The following is a 17697-nucleotide window of genomic DNA, read 5'->3' as shown; positions in this document are numbered from 1 at the left end:
CGGTGGAGTGATTAAGTGGTAAAGTATATGTTGTTCCTTGTGTCAAATCTCAGTGGAGGTGCTCCTCCATCCCGGGGCTCCATAACACCAGCAGTTTTTTGCGAAGTGGATGATGTGTGGAAGAAAATACATTTTTACCCAGTAAAGGCTATTAAGTGGGGTCTTGCTCTATTTAAGCAGCTCTGCATCAATCATTTTACCTTATGAGGCAGCTGGATCATGACATCACAAGACGTGCTTGTGTCCTAACCACCGGTGGTTCGGACCAATCAGCATCCTATGAGGATTCTTGTGTGATCTCATGATCTTGTGAATCCAGCTGCCTTGCAAGGTAAAACAGTGATACAAGGTGATAGACAGATGGTTCATCCAATCCCCTGCTAAGTAGTTTCTGAAAGTGCCTGCCCTTTTCCAAACAGTTTCCAAGGACGACTTCTCAGATGGTTCTGTGTGTTTGGTTTGATAATAGTATCTATAGGTCATAAGGACTATACATCCCTGTTTATCTCCTTTACTGGGGACCCGATCATGCGTGTTGCTATGGCTACCAGTGAAAGCTTTAACTGCTGCTTCACTTAATTGCATCATCTCAACTCAGTGCAGGTGTGTCACTCTGTTTTTCTTTGCCTTGCCTTACTTGTTGCCTATATGGTGAAAAGGAGCAGATGGCTATGGAGATACATGTGTACTTATCTCTTATCTCCTTGTGTGACGTACACACAGCAGTTTGTCAAGAGGACCCAACTGACCTAATAATCGATTCCACATCAATTGCCACGTGGCACTGGTTTGCAAATTAAAGAGGGAAAATAGGTAAACTGGAATACTTTTACATAATCGACCATAAAAGTGTTAATGAATACAACTTGGCAGGGATAGACCCTAATCTTCTTTATTCTTTCAAAATATACCTTCCTATTCTTCCCCCTTCCTTTGTAACACACACACACACACACACACACACACACACACACACACACAAATAAGGGTCAGTAAATGAGTCAGTTGTGTAGCTGAGATTTGTTCCATATTTGGAGGCAACAGGTGAAGTTATACTCTACTTTGTGCTTTGAGTCAGTAAAATCAGTATTTCTGGTACACCTCTAGGGTTAGGCAGACACAGTAAATGAAACAGCGGATACAAATTACCCAAAAGTTATGAAACCAGTCTGATCCTCATGACATAATGTGTTACTGACTGTTTCTTCAGGAATCTTATTGTCAACACAGTAAGCTGACAGAGTGCTTAGTCTCATACTTTGAAGGATCTTTCCCCTTGTAAAAAAAACAGCTAGAATAAAAATGCTATGCGTATGGCGATGTCCATTTTATTTCCATGCACGCAGATTAATTTGTGCAAATAGAGCAAATATACAGAATATTAGAGATCTCAGACATCTTCATTAAGACAAATAAGGAGGGATACAGCTCTAATTTAAAAGATGAATGTATTTTACATAAAAATATGGTACAACTCTAAGTATCTTCAATAGTCTTATTTACCCTTATGGCAACTGCTACTTCAAGACAAATGTAATTATTTCCTGTCAAAATAAATATGCACATATCTCTCTAATAATATTGTATCGTATAAGTATATAAACAGTTACACAGTGATATGAGGTACATAATACATTTAGAGTTTAACTATATTACATAGTATACATGTACGTCTGATAACAAAGCGTACTGTTATTTCTGTGGTATAACTTCCTCAGAAGCTGCTGCTCTGTCCTTGGTCAGATGTCAACCACGCAGCCTGGAGCGTTGGTTCTTATGGCATCAGATATGACTTTTGCTCCAGACTCTCCGACGCCATTTCCCTGCAAACTATAAAAACACAAACAGAAGTTCTTTTCAACTAAAGCATGTACAGTACTCTTTTCTGAAATCCTGCTCTTTGTGATACAACCACACACAAAACCACAGTCAAGTATGTCTGAGCGGTGCAGGGAGAAGTGCAGAAAAGAAAACTAACTTTATGTATGTCAATTGGTGGTTTCCTTTCAGCGCTGTTGCAATGAAAATGGCTCCATCCATACCCAGAGAGTTCTCCTGCAGACTGATAATGCACACAGACACAAACAATTATTTCTGTAATCAAATGTCCAGGGATATTAGTATGAAGCTTTATTTTGAACTGCAAAATGCTGGATTTGGATGATCTTTTGTCTCCAGAAACAAACAGGAAGTCCAGTACATATACATTTGGAGCTATGTTGCAGCTGACTAGGCCAGCTAACTAAGATAACAGTCACCGTTAGTCAACAAACAGGAAGAATAAAGCTTGATCATTGTTTGAGACACAATGTTACCTCATTGCAAGCAGCCTTAGAAGAGGCTGCTGCTTTATAATCATTGATTAAATCCCTTGTCAGAGATGTATTTCACAAAGCTGAATCTTAATTAAGACAAAAACATTTTAATTGGGGGAATTTAATTTTAAACAGGAAAAAATGTAACCAAATCAAGCATTTCAAATTCAATGAATGAATTCAGTTGCTGATTTTCAGAAAATACTCTTTTTTCATTGTGTGCATGAGATTAATACAGTTTTTATGCTTTTTAAACAAACAAAAAATTTGGTTCTTACAGATCATGATAAGCTGTAGATGCAACTTACTTCAAGGACTTGAGGCTTCTGTTGCTTTTCAAGGCGTTAGCCAGGGCCTTCGCTCCCTCCATCCCTACAGCGTTTCCACGTAGACTGGAAAACACCACAGTTGTTGCACATATATGATGATATATGATGGAGTCTGTTGTAACACTGGCACCATCAGCAAAGCAGGAGAAATACTGAGGTGTTAAAGATAAGGAGCAAAAAGACTGAATAATGAAGAGGATTCTTCCTCTCACTTTATTTCACTTCTTTTTAGTGTTGTACACACAAGCGTAATCTTAAAATTGGTTCTTCACTGGCACTGGGAACCTGACAGCTTCACAATGAGCTCATGCTGCATCCCTGGAAAAATTGGAGAGGTTCACAAAGAGCTGAAGTTCCAATTCTGTCCTATCAGCTTTCAGCTCTCATTATATTTTCTAATGGAGGGTTTCTTTTTTTGCTCTTTCAGAAGACCAGAGAGATGATACAGAGCTTTTCTGTCCATACTTTCAGCTTATTCTTCTATGTTGTGTTATTGGGTTTTCCACTGTGCTATTCTGTTTGAGGTAATTGCATTTATGTTGCTTAGTAGTTTGTGTAATTAACTTCGGTACATGATAAGTTTTAATTTCAATTTCAATTAACTTAAAACTTTGAGAAAAATTGAAAACCCTCTAAGATAAAATACCTTGTGGGCTCATGGCTGCCTCTCTATTGTGATTAGGGGTGGGCAAATCGGATGAAAGTGTCTTTTATGTAATTTTATATTGCCATATTGATATATGATATAGTACATTTTCTAGAAAATCAAATGAAAAACTGTTAGATAAAATAACCAGACAAGAATGTCTGTTTTAGTTAATCTAGCAAATTAAATATGTGACAAGTCAACATACTTTGTCACACTCATTCAAAAATCATATAAAACTTTAATTAGCATGTGGTCTATTAACACCCAGAAATGTTAAAGGAATAGTTACCATGGTAATAGAGGGTACGGGTAAATCAGAAATGTATATAATCTCATGGTATATATTGTTATATTGCTCAACCATAATTGTGATATATTTATAAAAACAGGAACAGAGTGCAAAGGCTTAAAAACATTAACAGTCAATCAAATATTCACTAAGAATCAGCGGATCACAAACAGAAACTGTCTTGAGTCGCTGGCTCTTGAAAATCCTGAAGCTTGTGAACAATTATTTGTAATAGGCATTGTTGACATAAAATTATATTTTGTGCCTCACATTTCTTCATAAACCAATTTCAGTGGTAGCTCAAAAAGAAGAATTTTGACAGTGCTCACAGAATAGCTAGGTTTTGTACAACCACATGTTTTGTGAAAATCGGTGAAACAACAACAACAACAACAACAACAACAACAACAACAACAAAACAGCCCAGTGAGTGGTGCATTCATCTAGTTGTAAAGGTTCATGTTCAGGTCTCAGAGAAGGAAAGACTTGCCAATCATCTACTGTAGCGTAGCGGCTACTTGAAATGATGTGTGTCTCAAAAATCAATCAAACAAACAAACAAACAAAAAAACCACCTGTGGAGCTTTGCCAGACCACAATCAGACACATTAAAATTGCTGGCATTGTAAAGCTTAAACAGACAAAAAAATTCACATCCAAAGCATACACAGATCAAAAGCTATCAAACCCATAAAACAGACAAATGAGAGGGTGAATGATTTTCAGACATACAGAGTAATAGAAGGAAATAAGCATCGAGCAGAGCAACTTCAATCCAACACTCCTGCTTGTCTCATTCAAGCCAAAAGAGGGACTGTTTTACACCTAAGTGATTATTTTTACACCCAAGTGACTACAATCAGCTGCAACGAAAGTAAAAAAAGGAAACACTATAAAGGAGCAGGGGTGAGCTCCACTGGTTTTAAATTGCTTGCTTATGATATGTGGCTGAATGACAAATAACAAAGGAGCAGTTTGACACAGAAAGGAGCTTGGACTCACTCTAATGTTTGCAGGCTTTGGTTGGTCGTTAGAGCTCCTGCCATTGCAACTGCACCACTTGTGCCTGCTGAGACCCCCTGCAGACTAAAGAGACAGCACACAAAACACTAAACACATAGGAAAATAATAGAAAACGACAACAAATTGTCACACATGTAGAAAGATAACTTTTATGTGAATGTACTAACTTTTAGCTATTATTATAGTGCATAGCTATTGCTATAATCTCTTAGCATTGATTCATCATTTTGTGTAGGCACGGGTACATTTCTGCCTCCAGTTTTTATCTGTTTACCTTAAAGACAAAAAAAAGTAATAATCAATCATTGTGTACAAATGTAACACTAACCATAATGTATGCAGAGATGTGTTGGTTTTCAGGGCTTCAGCGAGAAAAGTGACACCGTCATTCCCAATATTATTCTCCTGCAGACTGCAGCAAAGGACACACAAACACACACACACACAGTGACAACTGTAAATAACAATACAACCCTGTAACTGAAATGCCACATTACTGTTCAGGGGCTGATAAAGCCGCAATCAGTCAATAAAATCCTGTAACTAGTCATTTGCACTCAGTGTAATGTTAGCGCAGACTTCCTTGACAGAATACACCTTTGAAATTTTGGGGTGATCAATCAGAGAAAGTGTGTGTGGGAGCAGAGGTGACTGAAACAAGGATTGGCCTTACTCCAGGAGCTGCATTGTGGAATTGGAGCGGAGTGCATGGGCCAGAGCTTTAGTGGCAGAGGACTTGATGAAATTCCACTGTAGACTGAAAAAAGAGAAAGAGAGGCACAACTATGAGGAAAATGTGACATATGTTGTAAGTTTTTTGCAGTGGTGGACAGCAAGTAAGTACATTTACTATATACAAATATTAGAGCTCAATGTACTACATTTGTGTGACAATAGTCACTAGTTTGCAGATTAAGCTTTTACATACAAAACCTATAATCAGCTAAAATCTGCTGGATTGTTATCAGTTAAACTAAACACTTGTAATGATGAACCTGCAGACAATCATCGCATGACTCCCCCTTATTCTTTGAAAATAATGTATAATGACCACTTTTACTTATAATACTTAAATTATGTTTTTATAATAATGCTTCTGTAGTTCTACTTAAGTAAAATTTTGGGACTTTTACCTCTTTTGTTACTAATGGAGCATTTTTACATTCAGGTATTTAATCTTTTACTTAAGTAAAATATGTCAATATTTCCTCCACCACTGTTTTGTTATGTCACAATCACAATAAAAACATCTTATTCTGGGATTGTGTGGTCCAGATTTACTGGCTGTAATCCTTTGCTAATCAAGGGGAAATTCTACTTCCTGTTCACTGTTTCTACATAATAAATAGTAATGCCATTAGTTTATATATTTCTGACATTGTGTTTTCTTACAAATGTTTAAAATCTACTGTAATAATATGGTACGATTGCAAAACCTGTTTGCATTGAAAAGCAGAATCTCCTTTATCTTATTCTTGCACTATTATTGTAGTCCTCAGGAACATTTTCAAAGCAAGTGAAGCTGGTGATGCCTGATGTTACTTGCAGAGTCGTGTGTGTCTGTGTGTGTGGTTGCATTTGCATTACAAGCCTCACTTACTGCAAAGAGGTGAGGCCTTGATTAACCTTGATTGCACCTGCTATAGCTTGAACCCCTTCATCATGCAACAGGTTGGCTGTGAGACTGAGATATGCACACAAAGACACAGGCGCACACACACACACACACACATACACACACACATATATATAGATATTACAAATGCACAAACACTTAGAGTAAGAAATAGACAGAATTCTCCTGAAATACAGCAACACAAGTTAGGTGTTATAGTTGAGTGTCAAAGAGACATCATTATCTATGTAATGTGTCATTTAAAGTCTGTTGATACTTTTGCAACATGTCTGCTTTTAAGCTGATAAAACACTTGGCTTTGAAGTTTGAAAGTTCCACTTAATTTAATTGGGAAAAGGTGATTATAGCAATTACCATAAGAAGGAGAGTCGATGAAGACTGTGAATGTTACATTCTGAATGTCACCACATTTCTTCAAAGAGCCACAGACTTCCCACTGTAATCTTGTGGGACTGGCAGTTTTTTTGCATACAATAGCCTTAAGTGACACACCATAGTCTGGGGTAATGACATTTACTGAACAGTTGGATATTTCCATGCCACTGTGGGCTATTACACTATAAACATCTATTAATGAGGTGACTCACTCGAGGTCCTGGAGACAGTTGTTCTCATGGAGGGCATGGGCCATGTTCTTTGCTCCCTCCACCCCAATTGAGTTCTCTCTTAAACTGACCAGATAGAAAAATACATAAAATATACATAAAATATACATAATACATATTTATATGCCATATCATATTTGACTAGTATTTACTCATATGTAGTATGCACTGAGTCCCAATACACTATAAATTAGTTATAGTTCAATATTTTGAGAGTTAAATGAGAAGACCGATACCCCAATTATGTCTGTACAGTAAATATGAAGCTCCTGCCAGCAGCTGGTTAGCTTAGATTAGCATGAAGAATGGAAAACGGTTGGAAACAGGTAGCCTGGCTCTGTCCAAAGGTAATAAAATACACCTACCAGCACCTCTAAAACTCACTATTTATAATGTTATATGTTGTTTGTTTAATCTGTAGAAAAAAACAAAGTTTAAAAATGACAACTTATAGCTTTACAAGTGGTTATGAACCAGACTATTTCTTGGCTAGGAGCAGTGACTTACAGGAGTCTCTGCTGGTTTCCTGGCAACCTCACGGTGATACCAAGACTTAAGTATTAATTAGTGAGCTCTACAGGTGATGGTTGGAGGGTTTTGTTACCTCTGAACAGAGCCAGGCTGACTGTTTCCCCCACTGCAGACTTTATGCTATGTTAAACTAACTGGCTGCTGGCTGTAACCTTTTTACCATACAGATATGAGAGTGAGAGTATCAACCTTCTTATCAGACGCTCTGCAGGAAATCAAATGAGCAAAAAAAGGTTGAGGTTTAATACTCACTTCAAAGAAACGAGGCCCTGGTTCCGCCTAAGTGCTTTGGTTAAGGCTGTCATCCCCTTGTCGCTGATTGAGTTACTCTGAAGTCTGCAAAAAGAAAAGGTTAACTAGCACAACAAACTGCATAATTGTTGCACAGTATGTGAACCAATGTGTAATAGAGCACAATGTGGAGGATAAAATGTACTCCTGTGAGGACGGTACTGACTGAAGTGAGAGTAAAGTGTGGTTGACTGTCAAAGCTTCTGCCAGAGCGACTGTTCCTTTGTCCCCGAGCTGGTTACTACAAAGACTGTAGACAAGAATGAAAATAATCGCACATTAAGAAATTGAAATCATTAATCTTGATGAACAGTGCTAATGTGACTCAATTACATGCTAATTGGTAAACACAAGGGAATTATTTGTGCTAGTTTAACATGAAACCTAGATTCTATTAGTGAGCTTTTGTAACTCTTAACATAAATCTGTGAGACAAAATTCACAGAACCTAGAAAAAAATACCCTGTAGCATAGTATCAATTATCCACAAGATAATGTCTGCATTATTTTACAATCTAAACAGTAAAATATTCAGTATGATATCTTAATTAAGGATTACATCAGTTTTGTGAGAGTCCGGTTTGACTTCAGTGCATCTGCAATCCGTTTGGCTCCTCCCGCTCCAACAGTATTCTTCCTTATACTGTATCATTACATGGATGTAAGAAAAATGCACTGATTACTTCTCATCATAAGAATGCACACGTTCTGTATATGCTATCCATAATGCATGCAACAAACAAAAGTGAAACCCTGTCAAAACTCACTTCAGAGACACCAATTTGCGGTTGCATAGCAGGACTTCTGCAAGAGCCTTAGCACCTTCCTCCTCAATGGCATTGTTCTGAAAGCTGATGAGTGGTTTGGGAAATTGAGCAATTACACCACCTCCAAATCTTATGCTGGCATTCACGCTGGCAATCTATAGCAATTATACTCACTTGACTGATACCAGCACTTGGTTCATTTTTAGAGCTTCTGCCAGAAACTTGGTACCTTTTGAGCCGATGTTGTTGTTCCGGAGGCTAAATTATAAATAGATGGTTAAATCAAATAGAGTGATGTACAGTCATAACTGAAACCCTGAGAACAAGTGTACATGCCAGTGAACTATGAAGACAAAGACCAGAAGAACTGCAAGTCTTCAGGAGCTCAGAGATAAGCATGCACACAGAGTTTTATTTGTAAAAGTTGCGGTGTATAAGGCAAACTAAAAACCAAAGTAAACTAAAAGAAATGCTAAAATGAAATCCAGGGAACCAATATGTACTATGCACCTCTCTACTCCAAAGTAATAACTCAAAATCTGAGAGTGAATTATACATTTCTTCAAAATAATTGAAAATTGAATTGTAAATTTTATTTTATTTATATATTTATATCATCTGTCACCTGGCAATAAATCTGTTTCTGATTCCGATTTTGATTCTGAGATGAGTGCAGTTTTGGGAGCATTTGCCATCCCTTGTAATTTTGCTATCTTTTGATATAAAACTACACAGACTAGAAAGTGCTAATGTGATAGAAGTTAACATCAAAATGCTCATTGAATGTATGTTTCACACAGTTTACCACAACAATTGAAACATCTATCATCTATAATCTGCCAGCACTGTTTACATGAGAGTTACTGACATGGATTTAGTATTAAAAAAGGCAACAAACAAATCTCACTTGAGAGAAGTTAGTGTCCGGTTCACCAGAAGGGCTCGACTTAGGGCTTTGGCACCTTTGTTGCTGATGGCGTTCTCTGCTAAACTGAGGGGGGTGAATAAAAAAGGTTACAATCATACACAATATAAATGATAATCACATTCATCATCATCGCTGCACCAATCATACAACCACACGATAATCACTCAGTGTCTCTTACACCCTTGTAATCAACAACACTGACACTAAATTGTAATTAAAAAGTTTTACCATTCATGTGAGCAATCATGCAAGTTCATTTGATACAGTGGTTCAGAGTTATTAGAGTATAAAATGATTTTCATATGATGCTTAACCTCAGTAGTTTGCAGTAAAGGAGTTGAAACATAGGTTTAATCTCACCTCATTTTCTGGATATGACAGTCTTTGGCACTCAGGAGGCTTCCCAGCAATTCCATTACATCATCTTTGAATTGATTATTCTCTAACCTGTGGAAGAGATAAGACATGTGTTTCACTTTTCCGTGTTTGTCATGTGGTTTTGTTTTATTTGGAGACAGTGCTTTGGGGAGAGCTCTACCTGAGATGGCTGCAGTACAGCAGCTGTGGGAGCAAACATTTTACTGTGGTGCAGTTCAGAGAGGCTGTTAGGTTGGTCTTTTCACTGCACTCTGGAGAAACATGCAGCAGATAGGCCAAGACAACACACTGAGCCCGTGTTAACTTCCCTGCCAGGGTACCAAGCCGTAGATCCTCCTCTACACTCCGCAACAGATCTGTGTGTTGCAGCTCCTGTAAACAATAAGCCATGTTGACTGCACGCAGGGACACCACAGACCCCCCGCTGACCAAGAGGCCTTGTAAAACCCCTGCTGCCCACGCCTTCTGGTTGCCATCATCTTTCCCGATGGCCAAAAGCCCAGTGAGAGGTTTCAGTGCCATTGGGCACAGCAGGCCTGTCAGGAAGCGCACAAACACATCCAGGTGACCATCTTCAGCTTGTTGCGAGTGCTGAAAGGCATTTTTGAAGTGGTTCTGGAAACCAATCTTGGGCCAGGACATACTGCTCTCTGAGAACAAGTCAAAGATGGCCCTCTTGGAAGAGATATAGTAGAAGGTGGCCGCAAGAAACTCCTGCAGAGTCAAATGAATGAACCGGTATGTTGTGAATATGACTGACTCCTCCCGAACAAGAAGTCCAGCACCAAGACTGCTTTGAGTTAACAGTAGGTCTATCCCATAGGCCCTGAGGTCCTGCTCACTGAAGGTGTACTTGTTTTTGAGGAGCCCGTAAAATGCCAGCCGTCCAAGATTCCCCAGCAGTTTACGATTGCTCCCATGGAGCTGCTCCATTTTTACAGGCTCCCTGCCTCTTGGTTCTCCTACTTCTGCCTTCATGGAACAAAAGTGGGCATAGAGAGCAGTACAAGTCCTGGGAAGGGTCTCCTGTGTTCCACTCTGCATGATGTACATCAGCGTATCAGCCACAATCCAGCAAAAACATGGAATGTAGCACATCACCATTAAGATCTTATGGGACTCCAGGTGTGCCCATATTTTACTGGCAAAATCCCTCTCGGAGAAGTGGTGGTTTAGGAAGATCTGGATGTCTTTTGGGCTGAATCCAGGGATCTCAGTCACCCTGTCAACCAATCCTCCAGGGATGAGTGAGGCCACTCCTGGCCTGGAAGTGACCCACACTGCTACGTCAGGGAGAAGATTCCCTCGGATGATGTTAGTAACCAAGTCATCAATGGACACTTCTTTCTTTGGGTCATTGCAGGGTATCGCATCTGAGAAATTTAAACTGCAGCGGAATTCATCCAAACCATCAAGGATAAGCAGTGTCCGGCAGGAGCTGCTCAGGACCAGATTGGTGTCTGTTAAATGAGGAAAAGCCATCTTCACCAGCTTTTCTGCTGAAAGTTTCTCCAGTGAGTTTAGCTCAGAAAAGGTGAAAGGCAAGACGAAGCTCACATCTGAACAGATGGCCCCTTGGCTCCACTGTCTGACGAAGTGTCGGACCCAGGTGGTTTTGCCGATACCGGCCACCCCAACTGTCAGGGAGACCCTGGGAGGCAAACTGACCCGGGTGAGCGGCTCCAAGAGTTTAGCCAGGCCCAGTTGTCTGAGATGATTTCTTTTCCCTCCACGAGTTACCCCCACCTGCATCAAGTCATGCTCCTTCTGCTGGAGGTCAGAAAGTCCATCGACCAGAAGTAAGGTCCTAGAGGAGATGTTCAGTTTGGGGCAGCTGCATGAATCTCTGTCTCTGAGCTGCTCATATCGCCGCAAAAGCAGCTCTTTGTGCTCCTTCACCATAGAATCTGCAGAAAAGGAAAATGACAGTCATACAAAAATTGTCGGTTTTTTATATATTGATAACCAAGAAGTTGAATGGGCAAAGTGATTTACAATGACTCACATTCACTCACACACATTTATAGACAGCATTAAACGACTCATCGGGAGCAGTTTGGAGCTCCATGTCTTGTTCATGAACACTTCAACATGCTATTAGGAGGATTCAGGAATCAAACTGCCACTCCTCTAATTACTGGACACCTACTGTAAACATCTAACTAATAATACCAATTTATTCTCAACCCTTCCTTAACAAATCCCATTTTAAGCCCCTTACCATGGTTTATGATGAGCTGGGCCACCTGAGAATCTGAGCTTTCTATGAAGCCCTGCAGGGTATCAGAGCCTTGAGTGTCCTTGCCATTGACAATAGTTGTGAGCATGTTGATCTGGTCCTGCAACCGGCCCCCTTCTTTGATCTTGGACTCCTCAGCTGAACTCAGCACATCAGTCTTTCTCAGGTGGGCTAACACCCCCTCCAGGAAGGACGCTGTACTGAAGCGTTGCAGCTGGTCTTGATGTTTTTGGACCCAGCTAAGATCTGAACCAATACAGAGTGCAGAGAAAACTCTTAATGCAAGTAATGATTCTTGAGATTATCAAGTGATAATTAACAATGACACTTTGTTCTACTGTGGCAAGTGCAGAGAGACAGGAGACAGGTAGAGAGAAGGGTTTGAAGTATAAACAAACATACATGGCTAGAAGCAAACCGTGGCCGTTGAGGTTATGTGGTATGTGTAGACTACTGTGGCGCCACAGAACAAAATTTTATGATGAAGGAAAAGATGTAACAACATGCTGCGCAAGAAAAGCAGCTTTTCATTTCTTGTGTTTTTGTCATTTTTCTCAGACTTTTCTACACTTTCCACTGAAAACTTTGTACTGCTGGCCAATTATTAAGGGACACATGCTGGTCATTCTGCACCAGGGGACAATACGTTTTTTGAACAAAATGTGCTCTGTTAATAAAATGAGGGCTCACACTGCTCCCCACTGCTTCACAAATCCATAAATATTCAAAGGCAGTTTTCCGATTTATATAGTTTTCTTTTTTCTTGTGTTAGGTAATCAAGTTGCACAACACCGGTAATTTGAATAGCAGTCTGTTCTTTGTCTTTTCCTTCCCTAATCGTTTCTGTGAATTTTATACGTAGTCTGATCAATCCTCTTCATTTGCTCACTTGTTCTATAAACCCTGACATGTTTGCTTGTGTGCATGCGTGTGTGTTCATCATCACTGACACAACACACAAAACACACACATTTTCCTAATCCTATTCTATTCCCTTCTCAAACTGATTTCCAATTACCATGCCATAGCCTTAACATGACGCAGTACTAATAGCATTCATTCCTCTAACAAAAAAAGGATGTAAGGAGCCTCGTGGAGAAAACAATTCCTAATGCCTTCTCTATATCCCATAACTCAGGGAATAGAGGTGTTGTGTTTGTAATTGATAACAATCCATGATGCTTCCCATACTCACAATCCACTAAAAACAGCAAACACACATATGCTCACAAACAATCATAAACATACATACAAACACTATTATAATCTATGATCTGTGCAGTAGATTCCTTTTGTTGTTTGTAATTGTACTGAATTAATCCACATTTTACCCAGGAGTAAGCTATGAAGTAATTCAAGGTGAAAGCAGTGAACATACTATACAACAGCCAATTTAGAGGTCATCATTTTCCCACAATCTTTTTTTCAAACTTCTAAAGCCAATTTAATCTAAAGTAGAGACCTAAATTTAGAACTCAATCATACAAATTCCAGCTTGCTTTACACTTTCTGCAGCAATTACTACGATCAGTAATTATCATCAGTGCTTTTGAAACATATGGTGACGGCATTATCCAAAAAAAGTACTCATATCCCTGCAAAGTCTTTCAAATGAGTTCACTTAAGTAGAAATTTACTCATCGCGGTTTCAGACCGTGCTGTTTTTTCTTCAATAATCCCTCAAAAATGGAGGAGGAGGATTTCAACACCATTCAGAAAGAATAGAAAACAGATACCTGTTTTTCTAACAGTATAATCCACTAAACCAAACATATTTACATACATAACATTTAAAGACAAACAAACCTGAGAAATGAGTATCCGCTGGGAAAATTTGTTTTTCTAAGGTGACATCAATGTCCCTAAAATCACCTTATATTCATCAAAGCTCCTTATCCTCTCCGATTAAATTAAAAAGTACTCCTTTGCATCCAATACGGCAAATGTTCAGGTAAATGTTTCTAAAATAATCTTTCATGCATTTTTTGCATCCTCTGTAATTTCTTAAGAAAGATCAATGTGATTTCCCAGTATTTCACCTGTATGCGTCCTTAAGAGCATCAGGGTTTCCCCCGGCAAACCAGAGAGTAGATGCGGTAAGCAGTATGTCATAGTTTGTGATTAATAGTAACTAGGTGACAGTCCAGTCAATAGCTTTTTTCACTAAATGTCATATGTTGTTTGAAAAAGCTGCCTCTGCCCCTGGTTTTACTGTAGAAGTTCATTACAGTATACATTTCTAATGATGAAAGAGGAGGCTATTTCAGTGGGGGCGGACCACCGCAAGGAAACTTTATGTATGAGTATGAACACAAATTTTAATGTTCTGAAAAAAGCTCTCACGTCAACATGAAAAAAAAACCTTGTTGTTTTTGTCTTTTGACTAAGCTGGCCATTTTTATTTTGCCCAAAAGTCCTCAGCTTAACAGGCTTCAGACAGTTTTTACCCACTGCCTTCAAATCCCCAACCAGGCTCAATGTCACCAAAATAGTTCTCCTGACAACAAAGAAAAAGTCATTGTCTTCCACTGGCGAGAACAAACACTATCTTGAAACCACTCTCTCTCCAGTGGTGTGTAAACTTACTAAAGCCATGTTTAACTGTAATGGCAAAAGTTTTTTTCAAAACATTTGGATGCCGCTAATTATGAACTTCAACCGTGAAGGATTCTCTGTCCTCTCACCTAATTTCATTAATCAAAGCTCCTGTTGCTCTACTGATAAGGCTCTAATCTCATATCTGTGGCTTAACATTCATGATAAGAACAGATGAGTGTGAATACTGATGATGATGTCCAAATAACTGAAAATGAATCAGGGATGAATTTCACTACAATTGGATTGAATTGGAGATCATTCTTGTGCTCTGTTGTAAATAAATGTTCTTGCCTTTTTTTATTTTAAGTAAATTCTTTTTAAGGATGATTTTATAGCCATCGCATCTTCCCTCATCATCCTCCCATCTTCTCTCCATTTCAGTTTGTAATAGTTGTTGTTATAGTTTTTCCTTGCTCAAAATTAACAAAATAAAGACTAAAAGGGGCAGGAGAGATTGGAGTAACAGAGGACAGACGCTTCTGACATTAACCGCTCCAACGCCAGCAGCGTGCGAGAGATGTGATGAATCTTTTTGCAGAGGAGAGAACCCTTACCCTCTGTTTCTGCTTGTGATGAGGTGGAGCAGGGCATAGACTGAAGATCCACATAGCAATCGTCCTGCCATGTAATTCTTTTGCTACGGTCCAGGATAGAATCGTAATGCGTCTTCCTCTCCATGAGGAGGTTTGATATTTTCTGGCCACAGACGTTCCTGTTCGTGTCTGCACAATATGAAACAGCATTACTTACACAATGTGCAACAACAAGTGCATACGGAGCGTGACAGGGCTGTGAAAAATGGAGGTGAAAAAAAAATAACCGAGGCCTCAATAGCCTCCAAAGACACCTCTGGTGTACAGTAATTGGTGCCCCAAAGTATTTATCGTATTGTGTTTTAAGTCACGCATTGCTGATTCTGTATACGCCTGTTGAAAAGCAACAAATATACTTCATAATGAGATTGCAGGGTACAGAACAATTTGTTCAAAAGATTTCTTTCACTGAAACCGTTACCATATATTTTGGAAAATGTTGATCTGACTTATATGATGAACATAGCTTTGAAAAAGGCTCAAAGTTGGGAATCATTTCAGAATAGACTTAGATGCCTTATTGAGAAGTTAAAAATGTGGGTTTGGCCATCTGATCTAGTTCATCACTGGTTGAGGGGCCAGGACTTCATAATTTTCCATCCCTGAACCAAAGTTCAGTCTATTTTTTTTCTGTCTATATGCCGGAAAGAAAAGACTCCACATATATGTTGCTGTTACAATTCACAAGTGTCTGCGAATACTGCCTTTGGGTCAATTTGTGAACATGAAATGTGTTTCTCTTGTTATGCAGAGGACACACCGTTTGACATTTCTGTTTCTATTGATGATCCCATTTCTTTTGACAACAGCTCAAAATGTTTTACAGTTAAATTAGAACAAAACAAATACACTTGAGGAACAGGCCAAAAGAGAAAACCTCATTTTGAATCTTACAGCCTATTTTCAAAAACTAGATCTCTGGCTCAGAATCTAGGAGCATTTTCATTAATGATTTCAATCTTTAAACACACATTTGAAGTCTAAAGCAGCTTTCTACCATATAAAGACCTTTGCCAGGTGTTCATCTTACTTACTGCAATGCACTGTTTACATCCTAAAAACCTGATTCAGAATTTGTGTGAAACACTGCAGCCGTAAACATCCAAAAAAATCTTTTCATAGGCTATAAGCTATAAGCCACAGAAAAGACTTTAAGGGGCTCCTCATTGTTTTTAAATTATTTCACAGCCTTGATTAAAATTACATTAATGATCTCCTCACTCTTCACACTTTCAATAACAGTTTGTTACAGATCACTGCATCATCCCGCTGACTTTCTCAGATTAGCACTGGAACACCATGCATTATTTTTTTTTTAACTTTTGTAAGAAAAAAAACACATGCTACTTGATTTTACCCATGATCTATTGCATCTTTCCTCACATACTTGTTTATTTTTTATCTTTTGCAAAGCACATTGTATTGCATGCGTGTGTATGAAATGTGGTATACATAAAGTTCATTATTACGGTTTCATGCAACTGCATATCAGCAAAACTGCAGAGAAAATCATGCAAACATACAAGATGATGTTTGAACATTTCACCGAGACACTCGAAATGGCAAATGTCTTCCTGTGTGGTTTGTTGCTTGATCACGTAACTTCCCACACAGGAAGTTAATTCAAAGCCCAGACATCAGATGCACGACAGTCAGCTTCTGCTGTTAAATTTACAGTCTTAAATGACCAAAACCACTTTATAACTTATTTTACTGCAGATATGTTGGGGAGTGTCCGACAGCTGCAACCACATTAAGCGTGACAAACGCTCAGTAAGTGCAGAAACACGAGTCTGTAAAATGGCACAGTAATGATCAACATAGCAACCAAAAGCACAGAAATAAGCAGTGGTATTATTTGCATGATGCAATTAGGCCAACATACACTGTGGAAGGAAAAAAGCCAGACTGATCGGTTATAAATTAAACATGTAAACTATGAGGTGCCAGTATCTGTGAGAAATACATGTATATATATATATATTGTAAAGTGAGTTTTTTTTAAATTACATTTTTATCGTTATGGAGCAGATACAGTACAGAATCAAGACCACGTTGGAAAGTTAAAATTTATGGCCGGATCAGTTTCAGAAATCCTCTGTAGTTGTCAAGGTTAACAAACGTAAAACGTGGCGTACAGTACAAAAAAACTCAGACAACTCACCATGTGTTTGTTGAAGCCGTTGAAGCTGGTTGGTCGGTGTCAAAGGATGAAAAATGCTACCCACACATATGTTTCATACGATAATGCCATAATTCTCATGAAAGCAGATGTGGGACAATTGCAGATGTGAATTTGAAGACTCTCTGTGGGACTGAAAACTAGTTGAAGAGTAGCGAGCAAATGATAAAAGTCACAAAAAGGTTACACGGCAGCTAGTCATCATTAGTCGGTACTGCTACTGGTGATACTGTCTCATGCTGCACTTCCCCCCTGTCTATAATCTGTCTTCCTGTGTTGTGGTTAGTAGGTTTAACAGTGAAAAGACAGAGAGAGAGAGAAAAAAAACTTCTGCTTTGCACTTA

At 38.8% G+C, this 17697-nt stretch overlaps 1 protein-coding gene across 2 annotated transcripts; it reads right to left on the bottom strand.

Annotated features, from left to right (window-relative positions):
• Positions 1 to 1312: 1312 nt before the first annotated feature.
• nlrc3 (NLR family, CARD domain containing 3) lies at positions 1313 to 17678 on the bottom strand. 2 transcript variants are annotated; one of them, XM_067575482.1, is made up of 19 exons: positions 17336 to 17678; positions 15133 to 15300; positions 11963 to 12226; positions 9902 to 11648; positions 9724 to 9810; positions 9343 to 9426; positions 8610 to 8693; positions 8436 to 8519; positions 8228 to 8311; positions 7835 to 7918; positions 7630 to 7713; positions 6829 to 6912; positions 6206 to 6289; positions 5279 to 5362; positions 4934 to 5017; positions 4585 to 4668; positions 2624 to 2707; positions 1979 to 2062; positions 1313 to 1830 (listed from the first exon to the last, which is right to left on the bottom strand). In XM_067575482.1, exons 2-19 carry the CDS (start codon positions 15254 to 15256, stop codon positions 1740 to 1742), a joined length of 3405 nt encoding a protein of 1134 aa, XP_067431583.1. In that variant the 5' UTR covers positions 15257 to 15300; positions 17336 to 17678; the 3' UTR covers positions 1313 to 1739. The 2 variants fall into 2 exon arrangements, with proteins under 2 accessions (XP_067431583.1, XP_067431584.1); XM_067575483.1 differs by lacking the exon at positions 15133 to 15300 and having other exon boundaries at positions 17336 to 17677.
• Positions 17679 to 17697: the final 19 nt, after the last annotated feature.

Source organism: Thunnus thynnus, chromosome 20 (assembly GCF_963924715.1).
Source record: "Thunnus thynnus chromosome 20, fThuThy2.1, whole genome shotgun sequence".
NCBI classification, from domain to species: Eukaryota; Metazoa; Chordata; class Actinopteri; order Scombriformes; family Scombridae; genus Thunnus; species Thunnus thynnus.
Note: the sequence above shows the minus strand (reverse complement) of the source record. Positions and strands in the feature narration are given on the sequence as shown.